The 19683-nt window shown below is 35.5% G+C and overlaps 4 protein-coding genes, 1 long non-coding RNA gene and 3 other non-coding genes across 8 annotated transcripts; 4 read left to right on the top strand and 4 right to left on the bottom strand.

Moving 5' to 3' along the window:
- The first annotated feature begins 1363 nt into the window (after window positions 1-1363).
- Gad1 (Glutamic acid decarboxylase 1) lies at window positions 1364-14254 on the top strand. The gene is made up of 10 exons (XM_969370.4): window positions 1364-1557; window positions 6622-6858; window positions 10230-10433; window positions 10675-10793; window positions 10867-11118; window positions 11178-11245; window positions 12194-12272; window positions 12325-12474; window positions 12821-13015; window positions 13064-14254. Exons 1-10 carry the CDS (start codon window positions 1500-1502, stop codon window positions 13235-13237), a joined length of 1536 nt encoding a protein of 511 aa, XP_974463.1. The 5' UTR covers window positions 1364-1499; the 3' UTR covers window positions 13238-14254.
- TRNAH-GUG (transfer RNA histidin (anticodon GUG)) lies at window positions 6494-6565 on the top strand. The gene has a single exon. It is a non-coding gene; the product is annotated as a tRNA-His (tRNA).
- TRNAI-UAU (transfer RNA isoleucine (anticodon UAU)) lies at window positions 12510-12601 on the bottom strand. The gene is given in 2 exon segments: window positions 12510-12545; window positions 12564-12601. It is a non-coding gene; the product is annotated as a tRNA-Ile (tRNA).
- LOC135265699 (uncharacterized) lies at window positions 13433-14878 on the bottom strand. The gene is made up of 2 exons (XR_010333481.1): window positions 14742-14878; window positions 13433-14693 (listed from the first exon to the last, which is right to left on the bottom strand). It is a non-coding gene; the product is annotated as an uncharacterized LOC135265699 (long non-coding RNA).
- Faa (Fumarylacetoacetase) lies at window positions 14730-16611 on the top strand. The gene is made up of 9 exons (XM_969350.5): window positions 14730-14867; window positions 15069-15179; window positions 15224-15342; window positions 15390-15530; window positions 15575-15672; window positions 15724-15879; window positions 15925-16131; window positions 16188-16336; window positions 16382-16611. The coding sequence occupies exons 1-9, from the start codon at window positions 14784-14786 to the stop codon at window positions 16574-16576; spliced, it is 1260 nt and encodes a 419-aa protein (XP_974443.1). The 5' UTR covers window positions 14730-14783; the 3' UTR covers window positions 16577-16611.
- Window positions 16612-16755: 144 nt separating this feature from the next.
- LOC663274 (uncharacterized protein) lies at window positions 16756-17718 on the top strand. Its single transcript, XM_969330.4, has 3 exons — window positions 16756-17007; window positions 17200-17428; window positions 17478-17718. The coding sequence occupies exons 1-3, from the start codon at window positions 16852-16854 to the stop codon at window positions 17672-17674; spliced, it is 582 nt and encodes a 193-aa protein (XP_974423.1). The 5' UTR covers window positions 16756-16851; the 3' UTR covers window positions 17675-17718.
- TRNAE-CUC (transfer RNA glutamic acid (anticodon CUC)) lies at window positions 17713-17784 on the bottom strand. Its single transcript has one exon. It is a non-coding gene; the product is annotated as a tRNA-Glu (tRNA).
- Window positions 17785-18024: 240 nt separating this feature from the next.
- Window positions 18025-19657, bottom strand: O-fut2 (O-fucosyltransferase 2). The gene is made up of 6 exons (XM_008196976.3): window positions 19446-19657; window positions 19139-19401; window positions 18861-19092; window positions 18627-18807; window positions 18405-18582; window positions 18025-18352 (listed from the first exon to the last, which is right to left on the bottom strand). Exons 1-6 carry the CDS (start codon window positions 19565-19567, stop codon window positions 18075-18077), a joined length of 1254 nt encoding a protein of 417 aa, XP_008195198.1. The 5' UTR covers window positions 19568-19657; the 3' UTR covers window positions 18025-18074.
- Window positions 19658-19683: the final 26 nt, after the last annotated feature.

Genomic DNA, 19683 nt, shown 5'->3' with positions numbered 1-19683 from the left:
TGTAAATTAGTGCTCAAAACTTTTCCTAACCACTGTAATACTACTTAGGAAATTTTAAAAACTTCTATTCAATGCGCGATTTCTTGGAGATCTTTAAGAAATATAAGAAACAGTTGTAATTCCTATGATAAAAGATCCGAACAGAATTACATGATTCAGTAAAATAAGCTCAAAAAAATACGAAATTCGAAAATTAAAAGTCGAATAGCAAAACGGTTTGTTCCAGTGAATTTTACGGCTCATTCTACGTAATATATCAGCTTTTCACGAGATTTGAAATTTTGAAATTTTTTGCTTAAAATTTTAGTAGCCTTACTTTCAAAAAAGAGAAAAAAAATTTTTTTTAACTTACTTCAGCAAATTTTTATGAACTTCTATATGTTTTAACAACTCACTAAAGTTAAAAGTCCAAAAAAGTTTATATGTTCGATTTTTTGATGTTTGATTTTTTCAATTTTTGTCGCGATTTTGGTCGATTCCGGGTATCCGGAACATTTATCGAGCAATAACTTCGGAACTATTAGAGGTAATCCCATGAAGTGTATTATCGTTAGAAAACCCTTTAAATTATCTACCTTTTCCAAAAAAGATCATTGTTTTCAAACTAATAATTTTCTCGTAAATTGCTCAAAAAAGCAAAAATTGGTAAAACTTAAAAAAATTTATAACAAGAAACTATTGGGAATTTGGCGATTTTCTCGACACCAGTCGATTCCCCGGATCATTTTGCAGGGGTATGGTTCAAAATAGTATCACTTTTCCGAATAGTTTTGCCGTAATTAAGAAAATAAAAAAATAAAAAAATACGTGTCTCCATTAACTTCAAAATTTTCAGAAAAAAAATTGCCAAAACCCATCCTATTTGATAGATTTTGGAATGGAACAAACCGTTTTGTTCTCAGTCTTATAGTTTCGCCGCAATTGTTCCACTTTTCGTCGAAAGTTTTTTATAACTTAAAAACTATCGAAGATTTTGCGATTTTCTTCACACCATTCGATTTCCCGGACTATTTTACCTAGGTCTAGACCAAAACGGTTCCACATTTTCGAATAGTTCTTAAACACGCCAAAAATTAATAACCCGATGATTAAAACGGTTGGTTGGTATTGCATGTACTACTTTTTTTATTTGAAGTTTGGGTTAACTAGTGGTTAGTTACTTCACTTAGCTTAAAAGAAAACTAATTTTTTTAAACTCGTGGGTGCTAAACATTAACGATTTTTCATCGCAATGTTTGAAAACTAGTCGTTTTTCGCAAATCGCTGTAATCCAGCTGAAACATCCCATCAAACTCTGAAGAAAAATCCATATTATAAAGCTTCAGCACCCCCAACAAAAAGCCTGGAGCTGGCTCCACCCCAGGAGACGTGCCTCCTACACGCTGACGTCAAAATTGCGCGCGCCAGCTTCGAAATGGGTCACCTAGTGTGACCTTTGGAACGGGCTTTCGGACGAGCTTTTAGACGCCGTACAGCTTCCAGAAGCTCCAGCCTTCGTGATGGCCAACACTTCCAACTATAAGCTCAGTGCGGCTGTTTCAAACCTCAAATATGATGGTAAGTGGAACCACTTTACACTTGACCGTTTTTCTCTTTTTCAAAAATTGCCTTTTTTGATCAGAGAATTGCTAATTGTTAAGTGCTCGCTTCATTCTAATTGAAGCTTAATTATTGCCAATTGTTTTACAAGTAACGAGTCGAGGTCGAGTGTCACGATTAATTTAAAAAACAATTTATTAAACCTTGTATCTTTATATGTTGCTACAAATCCAAATCCGAATAGTTTTAAAAAGAAGTAAAACGACAGTCAAAAATTCACTTCAGCAAAATGATTATTGGGTGTTTCATGTTTTATGAAAATCTTGCTTGTATTGATTTTTACTCCGAATGGCCGTCCTGTTACGTAACATCCAAGTGTTTCTGTAAAGTTGAAAAATGTTTTCTTTTTTTTAATTTTATATTTTTCTACATAAAGTCATGTGACCAAAATTAACTTAACAATAAACTACTAAGTGTTTTATTTGAGTCTAGTTGCTACAATTTTTATGTACATCTGAAGAAAAAAAACTTTACCATCTTTGGGACTATATTGTCTTTTAGTTTTCTGTCGATAAATCTATTTCTAATTTAGATAAAAAAGTGCCGTGTTTTCAGCGATTATTGTCATATTGACTATTATTTTAAAAGTAAATTTATTTAAACTTTTTAATTTGTATCATCGTATTGCTTACCTAAAAAAAGATTAAAGATTTAAACTGGGTGCAGCATAAAATGTGGGGATTTCTCTCGACTGCGGCTTGTAAATTAAAAACTTGCATTAAAACAAGTGTCAAAAGTAAACGAATTTAAATGAATTCTTGCTTATCACAGCTCCCCAGTGTATATATTTGGTGTTAGCGCCCCTATTTGCGCACAGTCGCTTACCCCTATGAACATATTGTCGTATTCGGCGTTGGGTCCCTTGTCGTGTGTCGCTTTCAGGGTACATAAATGATTAATTAGACGGTTTAAACATCAATTAAAGGATAAAGTGCGGTCTGATTGCACCTGTGCCCCCTCATTCCTCTTTATTTAAACTGATTATGCGATTCTGGTTTTGGTGCGTCCATCATCAAGGTGTTGCAACGAAACTAAACAAAAGCACTAATGACTTTCTCTGCTTTTGATGGAAATCCAACCCTGATGACGTTCCACAGAATGGAATCGGCCAACTGGAAATGATGCTGAAAGGTCTCTATTCCTACAGCTTTTTAATTACAACGAAAATGTTTGGCCGGAAGTTGGTCGTATCTCTAATGGTTTTGATAAGCTCGAACGTGCGCCATTCTGGCCAACAAGTTGAAGATTTTAGAGTCTACGCGGAAATTAAACCAAACTCGAATTGAAATGTTAAATTATGTAACTCATAAAAATGTTAAATGTAATTTACTGATTTTTGATCCAAATATTTCAACCAATTGAAACAGTTCGAATACTCGTACTAACTGAGTGAGAAAAAAGGATGAGGACACACCTTTTTTGGTTAAATAATTTACTTTGGACAACGCAATTTTTCGAAATTCTTTTGAATTTGAATTTTTTTATGGATAACCTTACCGAAACTGCAACATTAAGACATTAAAACAGATTACATTCTCACTGGTTTAGTTTCTTTTCAAGTGGATATTAATTTATTTTAAGAAATTTTGTGGAAACAATAATTCAAAATAATATAAAGTAATAGAATAAAGAATGTAAACATGTTAAAATTACTGGTTGAGCAAAATATTTTAAAATATTTTGTCGAATCATGCCAAAAAGTAAGAAAAAAGAAATGAAACAGACGTAAAGTAAAACGAATAAAAAAATGTTAAAATTTAATAATAACAATAAATCAGATGCTCTTTTTCGCAAGATTTTGTGGAAACAACCTAAGAAGCATCGCCAGAATAAATCTGAGTTTTATTTCTAAGTGATTTAGCTCTTTTTGAGCAAAAAAATTCACTGATTACGAAAAAATTTCGTCAAACCAAGCTGAAAAGGTAAGAGAAATACACACAAATAAAAGGATGAATTAAGAAATAATTTAATAACAAGTACAGTGAATAAGATTATAAGTTCTTTATTTTGCAAGATTTTGTAAACATAAGCTACAAAAGACTGCTAGACTAAATCTGTATTTCATTTTGATTTTGGTCTCTTTGAGTCAAAAAGTCAGTTACTTAAATTTTTAAAATTTAAAAATTCCTCAAGATAAGCTTGAAAAGTAGGAAAAACACACACAATTAAATAAATAAAGATACACAAATAAAAGAAACAAAAAATTTAAAAAATAAAAACAAATGCCATAAATCTTGCAAGATATTCTTAAAAATAATCGCTAGAAGAAATCTGAATTTCATTTTTTAAGTGATTTATTAGGTCTTTTTGAGTCAGAAACTCATTTATTTCCAAAAAAAATCGTAGAAACAACCTGAAGAAGTAAAAAAACATACACAAATAAAAAAAACAAATACAAAAATGTTATCTAACAACAAAAACAATGAATAAGGTACATTTCTAAGTGATTTAGCTCTTATTGAGCCAGAAACTCACTTATTCTAAAAAACACGTTAAAAATGTAAAAAAGACATACACAAATAAAAGGAATAAAGGAATATAAAAATGTAATTTCATAATTGTAATTTTATTGACATTAATATTGTTAAGCAATTAATTAGTTTTAATTACAAGAAAGGGTAGAAAAATCCTACAAATAATTACATTTGTTAGTCCTTGAGCTATACCTAGTTGTAGCAGCATAGTCGTTTTAAAAATCAGACGTTTATTTTTAAATTAAGACTTAAGCATTATCGTTATCACAAAAAAAACAACGAACGATTGATTCCTTTCTAATATATTTCATTAAAGAAATAATTGAATATTTTTAATTAAAAACAAAATAGTGTTATTAAAACAAGAGTGATGTACAAAAGTGTACGTGTTATCGTGTATTGACAGTCAATTTATCAATAAAACAGTATCGAGATTAAGTCCCGGGTCGAGGCATTTGACTGATGGGCTATTAAGAGGGGCCGCAAAAAACTAAATCCACCACAAAGACGTCTCCGGGGAGTTTTAAGCATCCTCCAGAGCTTTGCCCTAAACCCCAACCATTTTTTACGAATAATTCCGATTCAGTTGCGAAATCACTGGACATCAATCAAAATAAGCAAACAGACAAGAGGTATTCCAATTACTGGGGCAAGACAGTGAATAATTTTCAATTCCCGACATTCCCGTCCTTTTAGATCAAGCCTGACTGGCTGGGGATCGAACCCGGCAACATCTGTTCGAAGAAGAGGCGCTGCTGTGGGGTGGAATATTGCGAAAATTCAACAGGAGTACAGGGGTGTCTCTCACAAACGCACTAGTGTTTTTCCGGCTTGATTTGGCAACTTTTTTAAATAAACCGGCTTGTTTCTCGTGTTGAAAACACGTAAAGTTTGTAATTAATAAATGAGAAGGGTTCAATAATGTTAAGGTTTGATTTTGGGGGTGGTTTGGTAAAGGGGGTGGCTTGTGACGAGTCGCCTGTGGTATGCGCCCCCATCTGCTGCAGGAATGCTAACCATGGAGGGAAGTTAGCTTTAATTAAAAGTCCCATAGGCCCTTTTTCAATGCTTGCACACAGCTCCGACATTTCTCGACATTTTACATTTAAAAAATAACTAGAAATGATAAAGTTTTCTGCAAGGGACGAATCTCAAGAGTGTATTTTCGTGTTACCACAAGAGACACAGCTAAGTCCGGTAATTCCTCACTAAATAAACCGGGGAAGTGGGATTACACTTGAAAAATTGTGGTAGCTTTGGTGCAATTATTCAGACAAGTAGACAACTGATTTCGGATGTATTGCCCTGGGAGGAATCGACTGTGCGACAGCAGGGATCTAGTTCGAAGGAAGAAAAATTGAAATTGGATGTCTCAGTTGGTTAAATTGGAAAGTTTCTCGATATATACGTGGTCTGCTAATGTGCAAACTTTACGCCACATTAGAATGGAACTAGAGCAGAAAAAGTGCACTTTTTCTTTGCTCGCAGCTTGAAAGACATCGCCGTGATCGTCGGCTAGTGGTTAGGAGGCCGTAGTAAACCAGGTTCGAATCCTGGTCACGGCTAGGCAATTTTTTTCTGGTGGAATGTAACAGCAAGTATTGATTTTGAACGGATTTCTCTCCACCCATCGGGCGCAGATGGCGCCAATCAACGTTGAGTTACGGCCGAAAATATCGTTAAAGCAAAAATAACACCATGGGCTTCTTCTGGTGCATTCTAAATGGGATAATAAAACAGATTTATACGCACAAGAGATGAACTATTTTTTATAACGTGGCTAGATGACTAGGTGGAATATTCAGATAAAACGCTGACATAATATTTTGGGCAGATAATAAGAATTGTTAAAAAATTAGTTTATTATTATAGAATAACTAAATAAAAACAAGAAAAACGTCTTTCGAAATGTTTTGCCCAGTTTGGCTTTTAAAAAATTGTCAAAATAACACTTTTAATTAACATATTTTTTATTAAAACTTGTAACACTGTGAGCTTGTGGCTCGTGAATTCTTTATCAAATAAATAATCACTGAAATAACCGAGGAATTAACAATATTGTTATTTTATTAGCTGTATTTTAATTGAAAGAAATTTTCTCCCAATTTTTCATGGAAATGTTAAATGTTTCGGTCAATAACTGTTTGGCCATCCTCTGGCTTAAGTTTACTATTTTATACTATATTTTTGCTCATTACACATAAGAAAAAAAAATACGGTTTGATTTTTTATGACAATTAAGAATAGTTGTTTTGGTTGTTTTGATAATTAATTCCGTAATGTAAAATTGGAAATTTACTGATGTAATAAATAGAGCGACGAAATTACGTAAAAACACGAATAGAAAGTATTTATCATTTAAAATTGTACTGCGTGTGGTATAAGCAAGGTTTTGCGCAAAGCGTTCAACGTCTTCGATAGCCGTGATCGTCTAGTGGTTAGGACCCTACGTTGTGGCCGTAGTAACCCAGGTTCGAATCCTGGTCACGGCAATGTGCAAACATTGTCACGGTGAAGACTTTTTTTCCATTTTTTTTACTTGTTACAGACATTCTCCCTTACAAGACCCAAAACGGCACCGTAACCAACGAATTCCTGCAAAAGCTGATCGAAATTCTTCTGGATTTTGTACGAGCGACCAACGACCGCAATGAAAAAATCCTGGATTTCCACCATCCAGCAGAAATGCAAGCACTACTGGACCTCGCGATTCCTAATAAAGGGGTATCACTACAGCAGCTCATCCACGACTGCGCTACTACTCTCAAGTATCAGGTCAAAACAGGTCAGTGCATTTTTTTCGACGGAAATTCGGTCTTTATCGAGAGGAAATGTCGCGGTGGTGTAACATGAGGGTCCTAAATTGAATGCAATCAGGGTCGTTTTGAGGCGCGAGGAGTGTAATCAGAGGACAATGCGCTGCAGAAGGCAGGACGCGTGCCTCGGAGGATACTCGATACTGTGCGGTGGTCGATGTTTGATGAAATCTTTGTTTGCTCTTAGAAACTTGTAATTCAATGATTATTCGTTATCTACCCCCGAGCAGATTGTGGTGTGAATATGAATTCATTTTCGAAGGGGGCGATGCACACCTACCCCTGGGACGGGACCCCATAAATCAAAACTGATAACTTATTTTTTAACTTTCCGGAATCCAATCGGCCTTTACTCACATTTCTTTAGAATTGTTTTCAGTTTTCAGGAAACGTGATTTAGAGTTACACTAGAGCTATTTACTGTATTTTTTAGCACGCATTACTTTCCCAGATTTAATCAAAAATACTAGAAAATTATGTTTATTTCTTTGAGCTTTTGTCAAAACGAGACGATATGTTAATAAGAGTTTAAAAAATTTAATATTTTTTCTTATTAATCCGTTGTTTAACCATAAACGTAAAATAAGCCGAAAGGCCAATAACTATTTGTGCAACAAAATAAGAATGTAGTGATTTTTTCCATTGTACAGGGTGGCCAGCCCAGCTCCCGTCTTCTGTAGCTCAGTTATTATTAAAGTTGGAGTGTTGATATTTTGTAGCTGTTATTTATACTCTAGGACAGATTTCAGGAAAATATTTCTGATTATAAAGAGTGTCTCAAAAAAGGTATGACCTCATAATAATCAATTTTTTGAATGACATGCTATTATTTTTTTGTGCTCATTTTTAAACTCAAAGGTTTAAAAAATTGACCAAATTTTACATTTTTCAACCGTTTATGAAATAAAATCACAATTTTCCCTTAACTATAGACTGAAAAACTCAATAAAATGTTTCGAAAATAATGACTATCATTTTTGACTTATGTTACCAACTTTTTCATTCAAAAACACAGTTACAAAATTTCGAAAAAATACCCAAAAATCACAGAACAAGATCGAAAATCGTGTCATTTTTGCCTTTTTTCGGATGCAAATTTCTTCGCCAAAAACTCAGTTTTTTCGCGAAAAAATCTAAGAACTAAAAATTTTCACCCAAAAACTCTCTCATTTAGCAAAATTTACATAAAAAGGACAGAAAAATCGCCGAACTGGGTCGAAAATGTTGATAGTAAATTAGGCCAAAAAATGAATTTTTATCAGCTTTTCAGCGCCTCGTCCAAAAGATAAATAATAATGAAAATAAATTTTGGAAGATGTTTTTGCGAGCAACCCTCAGATAATTACGGCACATCGTTCTTTTCCAATCTCGCCCCCAAATCTGCATCCAGCGATAAACGTCCGCATCCATAAAAAAAGACATGAATTAGGTCCCAGGTTGATGGTGGTGGAAAACGGATATCACGTTAAGCCTTGTAAGCTGAGGATTGCAGACGTCCCTCCTCTGTCAGAGAACTATTGCCCCCTAAAGCCCATCTTCATTCAATTGTATATACACATAGCAATGTCAAGATAGAGCAAAGCAAACAGATGCTTTTGACACGTAAGTATTTATACGAAGGTCGCGCAGCTTTTGTTGTCCTTATCGTTGTTCGCCATCGCCCGTATGATGCGTTTATAAATTTAATTAAAACAATTTACCACGACAAAAGTAAAGCGCGCTTTTATTACGATAATTACGGCGTGATCCTTGAAAAGAAAAGGGAAAGTTGAGTGGCAGGAGTCGGACTTTTACTGCACTAATCTCTGTCTGAATGCGACAGGAATCAGTCCATCGGCTTGGAAAATAACGCAGAGGGAGAAAAGACGTGTATTTTTACCATATTGTAAAAGATTGTTAATTCACTTGCGACTGCGTTGTTTTGTGCAAATTGTTGCGTTTGGCGTCGGATGCATCAGCTTAGTGCACCCTTCAATGTAAACATCGAAGTTTGCACCCCGTCAGAGTGAGTGGTGTAATTAAGGGCACTCAAAGCGCCCCCGGTTTTATCCGTGTCCCACGCCGGATTAAAAGCGCCCCTCGAAAAGCGCAAGAATGCCAAGTTTAATAGTTTCAGGCCAGATTCCTGCTGCAATAAATTCACGTCATCGCATCGCGCGAATTCCAATAACGCAGAATAATTAATTTTATTAATATAAAGTGCCAGCAATTAGATCACAAGTACCTACATATGTTGCTAATGAACAAGTGTGATTGTTTACCGAACGGATGAAAACATGTTTTGAGGACACAGGACTTTGAAAGCTCCTCCTTTCTGTGTGCCATTATTATATCGGACTATTGCTCAGAATAATTGAATGTCACTGAACTTGAAACAAAGATATTATTTGCGGATCATGCACACCCTTCACCGGCGCACGTGACCTATTGGATTAGGGTTAATCCCACAATCAAACGACCCACTGAAACTGAAATACTTCAGACACTTTTTCAATGTTTCAGTTTGATTGAAATTCCAATGCAACAATTTAAGCAAAACCTTAGTATTTTTATAACTAAAAAAATTTAAATATCTAAGTACGTAGTAAAAGTGAAAGTGAAAATTTCAGGATCGAACGTAACACCTTTTTTTTCTAAGTGTGATTTCTTGAGACATCCTTAAATGAATGAACTTATTGAAAAAAACCTAATAAAGATGATTTTCCAAACAAAAATTACAAATAAACTGGTTCGTAGCTCCACAATTGATAGTTTTCGAAATATTGAGGTACAAACTTAATTTTTAAGTAATAATAATTCTTAATCCAGAAGCATAAGCATAACAACAACATAATAACAGCAACAATGTTCCAATAATAATATAATGCCATTTTTGAGCAAGAAATTATTTAAAATCAACTTATTTCAACAAAACTGATGTCCGAATTCAGAGAATTTAAGGCGATTTTACGTTTACGACAGCGAGTTTTGTTATTTTAAAGCAAGGACTTAAGTATTCTATTTTTGTCGTTGCTTCTCCGATATTAATAAATTGTCTTTCGTTTAAAAACATAAGTTTTTTATTAATTAAACAACTAAACTGCATTTTAAAATTAATTTGTAGAATCAAAATAATAACAAATTCTTGCCTGAAATAAGTAATGAGAGTAGAAGACAATTAGGAAATAATTTATTAATGAACGAGAAAACTACGTCCTTTAAGTGCCTTCAGGACGAGAGGATAATTAATTATAAAAGTTTGCCTTTGAAATAAAAGACCCTACCAACTCTGGATACACGAATTCAACCAAAATTAAAAAAAAATTCTTAATAAATCACTCCAACATAAATCCCTTTCCAGGTCATCCACGATTTTTCAACCAGCTTTCTTGTGGACTCGACATAATCTCGATGGCAGGCGAATGGCTAACAGCCACAGCTAACACCAACATGTTCACTTACGAAATCGCTCCTGTCTTCATCCTGATGGAAAACGTCGTGATGACACATATGAGAGAGATCATCGGAAGTAATTGGGTCAATGGTGACTCAATCCTAGCTCCAGGTAAATAAATCAACACAAAAATGTGCACCGTAATCGTGAGCTTTGCAAATTTTATTTCGCACTCGAATATTAATTAGTTTGTGTTTCATCCGGCGACGGATTAAAAGCATAAACATGCAAATCTGCTAGCAGCGTCAATAAGTAAGAAAATTTGTAATTCAAATTGTGGGAATTAATTCGGCTAGCAGATGGTGCCGTTTTATGACGATTAATTTACTGCAACAATTTGCTTCCGTTACAGGTGGTTCAATATCGAACTTGTACGCGTTTTTGGCGGCACGTCACAAGATGTTTCCGAATTATAAGGAAAAAGGCATAGCCACGATACAAGGACAACTAGTTATGTTCACCTCTGATCAAGTGAGTGAATCGAAAAAGTTGCCCTGAAATCCAGCCACCCCACCTCGGATGATTGATATTTTTCCTCTTTCAGAGCCACTATTCCGTGAAATCCTGCGCTTCAATTTGCGGCTTAGGTACCGACAATTGTTTAATGGTGCCTTCGGACATTCACGGTCGTATGATTCCATCAGAATTGGAACGTCTGATCCTTGATAGGAAAGCCAAGGGTCACATTCCCTTCTTCGTTTGTTGCACTTCCGGAACTACAGTCTTGGGAGCTTTCGATCCGATCAACGAAATTGCCGATATTTGCGAAAAATACGGCATGTGGCTGCATGTTGATGTACAAAAAGAAATCATTTTCATAGTTTTCTTATTGAATTGTGTTTTTTTTAATTTCAGGCCGCTTGGGGTGGAGGTCTGCTCCTGTCCAAGAAATACCGACATCCAAGGCTAAGTGGAGTCGAACGGTAAATAATAATATCTTTGGTAATGTAGGCTACATTTTTATTAATAAATATTTTTTTTCTGCTAAATTTGCAGAAATCTAAACACATGCCATAACTAATTTTTTTCAAACGAAATGGCTCAATGTTACTATATTTCACGAACTGATATAATTTCTCTAATTAAACCTGTTTTTTTCAGAATTTTTCAAAAATTTATAATTAATTAAAGTTAATAATCTTCTGCAAAAAACTAGGAGTACTATTTTTATCTCACTGTTGGTGTCATCGAACACTCGATTATTACAATTTTTTTTTGTAAAATAATAAAAAATGAACCAAAAAAGGCTAAATTTTTCTGTTTTTTCTCTTTTTCGTAAAGTTATCTTAAGCCGAGTTTTTACTCTGCGTATTCGCAGCAGCTATCAATTCTTTTAAGCCGCCCGTCAGTCTATAAAATCGATAGAGTCCCTCCCATAAAGCCACTGATAAGCCCTAAAATGCGCCTCAATTTGCATCAAAACTACTTATGGGTTTAAAAACACTTTTCTCCTCCATCGAGGGTGAAACACTTAAGTTGACTTTGATAACCGATAATCCCTCACTTTCACTCGCTACGGAATGAAGCAAATTCCATCATAAAAAATCTTCAATGAGAACAACTATTGTTTTAAGCGACACCATCTGGCAGATTCTCAAATAATCAAGGATTACATTCAGAGCGAAATCCCGACAAGCTTTTGCTCTCTAAGGGGGCGCTTTTTATTAAAGGCGAACGCACACTCGACGTTAGTAATAATTAGTTTTTGAGATATTGGTAGTAAAAAAGTTATAAATAAATAAATTTTTGGGCCAAATAAGCCACAATGTTAGATTTTCTGTATAAAAAAATACTCTTTTTTTGTTTACAACTCCCTTCTCTGGTATTTTTACGCAATTTGTTGCATTAATTCGCCACGAAAAAAATTCCAGGGCCGATTCAGTGACATGGAACCCCCACAAACTGATGGGCGCACTTTTACAGTGTTCCACCATCCATTTCAAAGAGGACGTAAGCCCCTTTTAACACAATATGACCCAAATTTTCCATTCAATCATTTCAGGGATTATTGATGAGTTGTAACCAGATGTCTGCGGATTATCTCTTCATGCAGGATAAACTGTACGATATCAAGTACGACACCGGCGATAAAGTCATTCAGTGTGGCCGTCATAACGACATCTTCAAATTGTGGCTGCAGTGGAGAGCTAAGGTAAAAATTTAAGAAAAAAAAACGGGAAAAAAGCCTTCCCCAGGTGAGGCTCGAACTCACAACCCCGGCATTGCTCACGACTACTGTCTTATAAGTACCGTGCGCTAACCAATTGCGCCACTGGGGATTTGCACTCGCTTCTTGCTAGAAACCGTTTTAAAGAACAGTGAAACAATTAGAAATTCATAATTGCATTTTTACCAAAAATCGTACAAAACAATGCCTCATTTTTTGCAACAATCGTATAATTAGCATTTAACACCAAATAACACGTAATTGCCCAACTTTTACCAAACTTGTGAAACATACAAGGTGTTTCAACTGAGATGTCAACTGATTTTTGTAGGGCGACGATGGCTTTGAAAAACACATGGACCGCTTGATGGAACTGTCCGAATACATGGTAAAACGTATTAAAGAACAACCCGATAAGTTTTACTTGATCATGGAACCGGAACTAGTCAATGTTAGTTTTTGGTACATTCCGACCCGTCTCCGCAAAATGCCGCATTCGCCGGCCCGTGAACAAGAGCTCGGAAAAGTAGAAAAAATCCATTAATAACCCAAAAATATATATTTATTTCTTTAGATGTGTCCCATTTTGAAGGCTCGAATGATGCAAACTGGAACTCTCATGGTTGGGTACCAGCCAGATGACAGAAGGCCCAACTTTTTCCGAAATATTATTTCTTCGGCTGCTGTGACCGAAAGTGACGTTGATTTCCTCCTGTCTGAAATGGACCGACTTGGGCACGACTTGTAAACTACTCAATTGTTGAATTGTTGTTTTCGTTTGTTGTACTTATTTATTCGTGTTATTCCTATCTACTCAGCCTGTTTCTGCTAAAATTTTCTCTCAAATTATGATATTAGTTCGATTAGGTGTGTAGTAGAGAAATATACAAACATATCATCGCGTTTTTAATTTTTTCGGTCCAGAAATGGCCGAAATAATTCATTTGTTCCTTATCTTATCATAAAACTAACTCGTATTGTTAATAGCACACTTTATTTGTGTTAATTGAATGACAAAACCTTGAAAGGTCAATTACCAATTTACGTTAAATTGAAAGTCAATTAAATCGCTCGTTTATTAATAGGTAAACTTAGGAATAGAAAATTAGGTGCCAAAAATATAGGGAGTTTCGTTTCAAATTGTCCACTCTGGACAAACTTAACCGAAACCTGCTTTATAACAAAATTAGATAATTTGGACGCAGACGAGTTAATTTATAAAAAGTAAAGTCAACCAATTTTATCAACTAAAAACATATCAGCTAGAGTAGTTTCGTAAAAATAAGTTGAGAGAAAATTTTTCGACGTAAAAAATCTCGATGTGTTAACATTTGTGATAGAAGTTGATTTAATCGATGTCCAGATTTTATCATTACTTATAATTTATTAAACCATTGTTAAATAATGTCTTAAATGTAAAATATTGCATTAGAAAATACCAAAAAACACTAAGTGTGCGTAGCGTATATTTCTAATATGGTAAAAAATGTGTAGCTGACGCAATAATGTTGTATAGAAAAGTTTCGAGTTTAGTTCGCTAAATTAGAACTAAGTCAAATGGTGCTTTTTCTGTTTTGTTCCATTTATTTTCTTCACTAAACACTAGAAAGAGTCCTACAAAATTAGGGGAAGCACCAGTTATATTTTACGGTCCAAAGAAAACATATATAACGAGTTCAAGTGAGTTGTTATAGATGTTTATATGGTTAGAAATGAAATGTATAAAATTGTTGAAACTGCCAAATTATAGCATATTCGTTGTTTATTGAGTTGTTATCCAATTCAGCGGTCTTTATCGATTTGTTACTTCCTGTGTGGAACAACAAAACACAAAGTCTTCCATTTTATATGAAATATTATTTGAAAAAAAAAATCGCTTGTTTGTGGCGACATGTACATGTACCGATATGTTATTATACAGAGTGGCCCAAAATTCTTAACATTTTTTGCGAATTTTGGGTCCAAAGTATTATATTGCCTAAATGTAAAAAATCAAAGTATAGAGTAACCTCGTTTATTAGTTGCTTCTTAGCATCCAAGAATTATTGTAAAGATCCTGTATGTAAAGTATTTATCGAATAAAATGTATATATATACCACAGACACATAGTCAATTTAATTAACTAAAAAATACAGTGTGGCATTAAAAATTTGATTCGTCACGATTGTTATTGTCGTTTTGCATACATAAAGCAACCAGTTTTCTGTAAATTTATGTATAAATCTACATGATAAGCAATTGAAAATAAGACCTTGGCTAACAAACCGCTCAGTCGTTCGCTGTCCCCATCACAATGAAGTGCTTCATAAGATACGAAAAATACTGCGATTTTCCCATTGAAAATCTGCCATATGGGGTCTTTTCCACCAAAGACGATGTAAGTTGTTTTACATGTAACAATTTTTCGCGATAAGAATAACCGGACACAGCATAATAAAAATTTAGTACACATTTTTATATTTTGGGAGGACACTGCCATCTATCATTCGGTAGCGAACATTCCGGGTCGATAAAAACGGAACCGTCTAAAACCGTAGCGGGAATTATTAAATAATTTGATTTGAATTATTATTTTTAGCCCACACACAGGATTGGGGTAGCAATTGGGGACCAAATCCTCGATTTGAGACAAATATCCCACCTCTTTGTGGGACCAGAACTGAAAAACAATCAAGATGTGTTCAAACAGGTGATGCGAACATTGTGGCGTTCAAAACTGATTTTTAATTGTAGAAAACGTTAAATAAATTCATGGGATTGACGAAAAAAGCATGGAAAGAGGCTCGTGATACGATTCAAAATCTACTTTCGGTAGACAATCAAACATTACAGACTCCTGACATGAAAAAAAAGTATGGTTAAAAATGGTTAAAACCCGATTTGGAATTAGTTTTTTTAGGGCTTTTGTGTCACAATACGAGGCCACAATGCACCTCCCTGCCGAAATCGGGGATTATACTGACTTTTTCTCCTCAATTCATCACGCAACAAATACGGGTATAATGTTCAGAGGAAAAGAAAATCCCTTGCTCCCCAATTGGTAAGTTGGTGTAAATACAGTTTCGGAAATTAATTTCTTGATAGGAAATACTTACCGGTGGCTTACCACGGTCGAGCAAGCTCTGTCGTGGTCTCGGGGACCCCAATCAGGCGCCCCAACGGACAAACACTCCCAGTTGAAGGTAAATAAAAAACCCCAAAAAATTACCAAAAAACAAAAATTTATTTTTAAGGCGCACCTCCCGTTTTTGGGACTTGCAAACTGATGGATTTCGAACTAGAGATGGCGTTTTTCGTCGGTGGGCCGTCAAACGAGTTAGGCAAACCCATTCCGATTGAAAAAACCGACCAACATATTTTCGGGTTTGTGCTAATGAATGACTGGAGCGGTAAGTGATTTATTGTTAATCTAGTGAAAAAAAACTAAATTTTAGCAAGGGATATTCAAAAGTGGGAGTACGTGCCTTTGGGGCCCTTCACTGCCAAAAATCTAGGGACGACTATTTCGCCCTGGGTTGTTACCACTTTTGCCCTTGAGCCCTTCAAAGTGGACAACTACTCGCAAAATCCGGAGCCTTTCCCCTACTTAAAACACGACGATAAGTTCAATTTCGATATCGGGCTGCAAGTGGACATCACCCGTGTGTTTTTTATTTCTTTTTTAAGGATTTTTAACCTTCATTGTGTAATTTTTTAGCAAAGGGGCTGAACGTGTCAACCACAGTTTGCCGTTCTAATTACAAATATTTATACTGGACGGCAAAGCAACAACTGGCCCATCACACCATCACCGGGTGCAATGTCAGACCTGGTGATTTGATGGCAAGTGGAACAATCAGTGGCGAGGTTTGTGTAAAAATCAATAGACAACAAAACATTTTGTGTTTTCAGACTTCAGATTCCTTCGGTTCGCTCTTGGAGCTGTCCTGGAGGGGCACCAAGCCCATTTCGCTCCTTGACGGCAGCCAGAGGAAGTTCCTCCAAGACGGTGACACGGTCACCATTAAGGGAATGTGTGAAGGCGATGGTTATAACATCGGTTTCGGCGAATGCGTCGGTTCGTTACTGCCAGCTATCGACATGTAATTTTTTCCAATACAAAAAATAAAGTTTGAAGTTAATTGTGTTTTTGTTGGTAAATAATAAATGATGGCACCGCCAAACGGAATGTATCGATCATGAATATAATAAATGCGGGTCTTATCAACCTTGGCTCCCTTTCCATAAGAGTGAAAATCACGAAACGGTATAGAATACAAACATTGACGAGAACAGAGCGGAAAAATTGTACCAATCGTGGTTTAAATATGTATGTGATGCAATGTCAAGGCTCTAGCGCTTGATTAAATTATTACAAGAAAATGGCTCTGAGCGGTTCATTGCTCAGTAAAAGTAGTTCTCAGGAAAGATCAGATCTTGTGGCCTTCTGGAGTGTTCCACTACTTGATGGTATACACACTGTTGAATTTGAACATGGGGGAACAACCGGGAAACGGGTCATCAGAGTGGACGGCAAGGTACAAAACCGAAAAAAATATAGTTTTTTTGTACAGTCACAATTGTAAAAAATGACACCAACTCGGCTGCGGCTATAAATAATACAATTGTTTAATTAGGTGGAGAAAAAATTGTTTTTTTTATTGTTGCGGTCTGATTTAGTTTCTGGTCCGATTTATGTTATTTTTTAAGCTTGTGACTGTACATTTTAGGAGATATTGCGGCGCGACTGGATGTTTAAACTTGTGGGCGATGAAAAATTTACTTTGGGAAAACAAGGCGCTAAATGCGAACTGCATGTCGATCCTTTGCCACATTTCGCATTTGCGTACAGTCTGTACGTTGATGGAAAACCTTTGGAAAAATTTACAGAGAAACAGTCACAGACAACGCGATCGTGGGCGGTTGTGACAGAAGGGAAACGCTACCGTGTTGTTTTTGGTTAGTTGCTTGATTTTTGTAATTTATTGACTTATAAAAAATGTTTCAGAGAAACAAACTTTGAATGTGTGGGTTAACGGACAGTATGTTGAAACTGAGAGTGTTTTTATTGACGGTGGGAGCGAAATGACGTTTGAATTTGAGGATTTGAAGGCTGCGATACGGGCGACTTCGACTGATCGCAAGCAGGGGGTTATTCACCAGCTTTACGTCAATGGGAAATTAATTGAAGAAGATATTTACTGATAATGTGATTTGTTTTGTAAATAAATAAAAAAAGATTATTCCGGTACCGGGAATCGAACCCGAGCCTCCTGGGTGAGAGCCAGGTATCCTAGCCACTAGACCATACCGGACTTATTTAATTGTGAATTACCCTTATATTTAAACGTAGTAATATGAAATTAAATTTTGAATAAGAAATTGATTGCATTTCCCATTGATTTTATCTCATATCAAATAAATTAAATGTCTGGTCCAAAACTTGTGCAAGAAACTATCAACTGTCGCGGAATTAATGAAATAATTGACGCTTTGTCAATTACATCCTACATGGCGCCACTAACAACACCGCGCGGAATTTAAAATAAAAAACATTTAATCGGTTTTATGGCACTTTATTAAAAACATTAGACTACAAAATTTGTTAATACACAATTTTCCAACGTGTCGGTTGCGGACACTCTGTATTTTCCTTACAGAAACAATTAAAAGTTGTGTCTGGGGGGAACCCCAGAATTTCTCTCTCCTCTTGAATGCGAAACGAAAACGTGCTTTCATACGTCCCTATAAAATATCTAGCGTGTGAACAAATAATTTGATCAATTATTGCCACTCCTCCGTCTTTGATTTTTTCCCTAGTTTCACTGTCTGGTGTATATCTTTGTGTTTTAAAAGGTATGTTTTTTATAATATCTCTGTACTCTGCGTTAATTTTAATTAGGTAAAAATTATTTGGTTGAAAACAATTAATTACCGTCCTCGTCTGCATCCGTGGCGATAAAAACCTGCGATAAGTTCAATTTCTCAAGTAAATTGGTGATTTGTTGCGTTATACTATTGATTGAAGGGACTTGATGAGCCCGCCCTCGCAAAAAATCCCTACGTCTTAAATGCACCCCTAAATAGGGCCCCCCTTTTGTGCTCCGTTTGGGCTAAAAATCCAAATAAATAACGAAAAAAAATGGAAACAAATTACTTTCTCATCCTCCCAGTTTTCAGGTAAAAACTCATCGCTCGAATTTAAATATTTTTGGCGAAAATCGAGCGCAATTTTTTGCAAATCTTTATTAAATCTCATACTACGCCTACACTGCCAGTAAGTTCGGTCTCCGAACATGTCATGTAACGCAACTTCTGCATGATCCAACAAAATTGTTCTTCAAAAATGATGAAAAAAATATTTTTTTCAGTCAATATAATTATTTCTTACTTGGCGGACGATTTGAGCAATAGTTGCGACAATTTAGTCGCAGGTCCATGATACGACAAACACTTAACATTGTTTGAAGTAACATTTTTATAGAAGAAATAATTTATTTGGTATTTTTGGGCGCACTGTTCAATTTGCATCCTGTCTTTGAAATTGCCAGTCTCAAACATGTCTTTAAAGTGCTGCAAAACGTAAACCTCGTCTATTTTAACGCCATACGTCTGATTTATGGCTAAAAATTAATTTGTAACAAATAAAAAAAATGATTACTAACGCACCATCAAAAAATTCGTACATTTCGATAACCGGCGCAAATCGTTTCAAACTCTCTAAATCAAAAAATCGCCCCCACGGTATGTGTTCCGGTTCCGCATTGTACTTCCAATGGAACAAACGTGACCATGGGGGCAAAACCAACTTAAAATTGTTCAATTCGTCCTTTTTTGATTGTTTTAATTTGTATGCCAGAATGGCAAAGCGCATGTAGACGTCTCGACGCAAATTGAAGCCTTCAGGCGGGTTCACGTCATACAGTAAATACCTAGAATGGGGTTACAGGGGGCTGCAAGACACCGGGACCCTCACCTGTCTTTTGAGCCATAATTTGGGCCACAGTCTGAGTCAATGTGACAATAATCCTGGCTGCAGTTGCAAAATGCGAAAAAAACGAGCAAAATAAACTCAAATAAACAATTTTGTGTCGACATTCTTTGAGGTTATGTCCGATATGAGTTTGTCAACTTATTTTTAAATATCGAGAAAGATCAGCAAAATTATGAATTATTGCGCCAAGTGTTCTTAATAATTGATAACAAAATGTATT

The sequence above is a fragment of the Tribolium castaneum genome, chromosome 3, assembly GCF_031307605.1.
Source record: "Tribolium castaneum strain GA2 chromosome 3, icTriCast1.1, whole genome shotgun sequence".
Lineage (NCBI taxonomy): Eukaryota > Metazoa > Arthropoda > Insecta > Coleoptera > Tenebrionidae > Tribolium > Tribolium castaneum.
This window is presented reverse-complemented; position numbering and strand designations above follow the sequence as displayed.

What these genes read in the sequence shown, in the direction of transcription:
- LOC663274 (XM_969330.4), top strand. Translation starts at nt 16,852, where the DNA reads ATGGCTCTGAGCGGTTCATTGCTCAGTAAAAGTAGTTCTCAGGAAAGA. An exon ending in TCATCAGAGTGGACGGCAAG is followed by an intron (nt 17,008 to 17,199) that starts GTACAAAACCGA and finishes TGTACATTTTAG; the next exon opens with GAGATATTGCGGCGCGACTG. An exon ending in ACGCTACCGTGTTGTTTTTG is followed by an intron (nt 17,429 to 17,477) that starts GTTAGTTGCTTG and finishes AAAATGTTTCAG; the next exon opens with AGAAACAAACTTTGAATGTG.
- O-fut2 (XM_008196976.3), bottom strand. Translation starts at nt 19,567, where the DNA reads ATGTCGACACAAAATTGTTTATTTGAGTTTATTTTGCTCGTTTTTTTC. An exon ending in AATGTACGAATTTTTTGATG is followed by an intron (nt 19,093 to 19,138) that starts GTGCGTTAGTAA and finishes ATTAATTTTTAG; the next exon opens with CCATAAATCAGACGTATGGC. An exon ending in TTGCTCAAATCGTCCGCCAA is followed by an intron (nt 18,808 to 18,860) that starts GTAAGAAATAAT and finishes TCATTTTTGAAG; the next exon opens with AACAATTTTGTTGGATCATG.
- Faa (XM_969350.5), top strand. Translation starts at nt 14,784, where the DNA reads ATGAAGTGCTTCATAAGATACGAAAAATACTGCGATTTTCCCATTGAA. An exon ending in TCTTTTCCACCAAAGACGAT is followed by an intron (nt 14,868 to 15,068) that starts GTAAGTTGTTTT and finishes TATTATTTTTAG; the next exon opens with CCCACACACAGGATTGGGGT. An exon ending in ACAAACACTCCCAGTTGAAG is followed by an intron (nt 15,673 to 15,723) that starts GTAAATAAAAAA and finishes TTTATTTTTAAG; the next exon opens with GCGCACCTCCCGTTTTTGGG.
- Gad1 (XM_969370.4), top strand. Translation starts at nt 1,500, where the DNA reads ATGGCCAACACTTCCAACTATAAGCTCAGTGCGGCTGTTTCAAACCTC. An exon ending in CAAGTATCAGGTCAAAACAG is followed by an intron (nt 6,859 to 10,229) that starts GTCAGTGCATTT and finishes ATCCCTTTCCAG; the next exon opens with GTCATCCACGATTTTTCAAC. An exon ending in GGCTGCAGTGGAGAGCTAAG is followed by an intron (nt 12,475 to 12,820) that starts GTAAAAATTTAA and finishes TGATTTTTGTAG; the next exon opens with GGCGACGATGGCTTTGAAAA.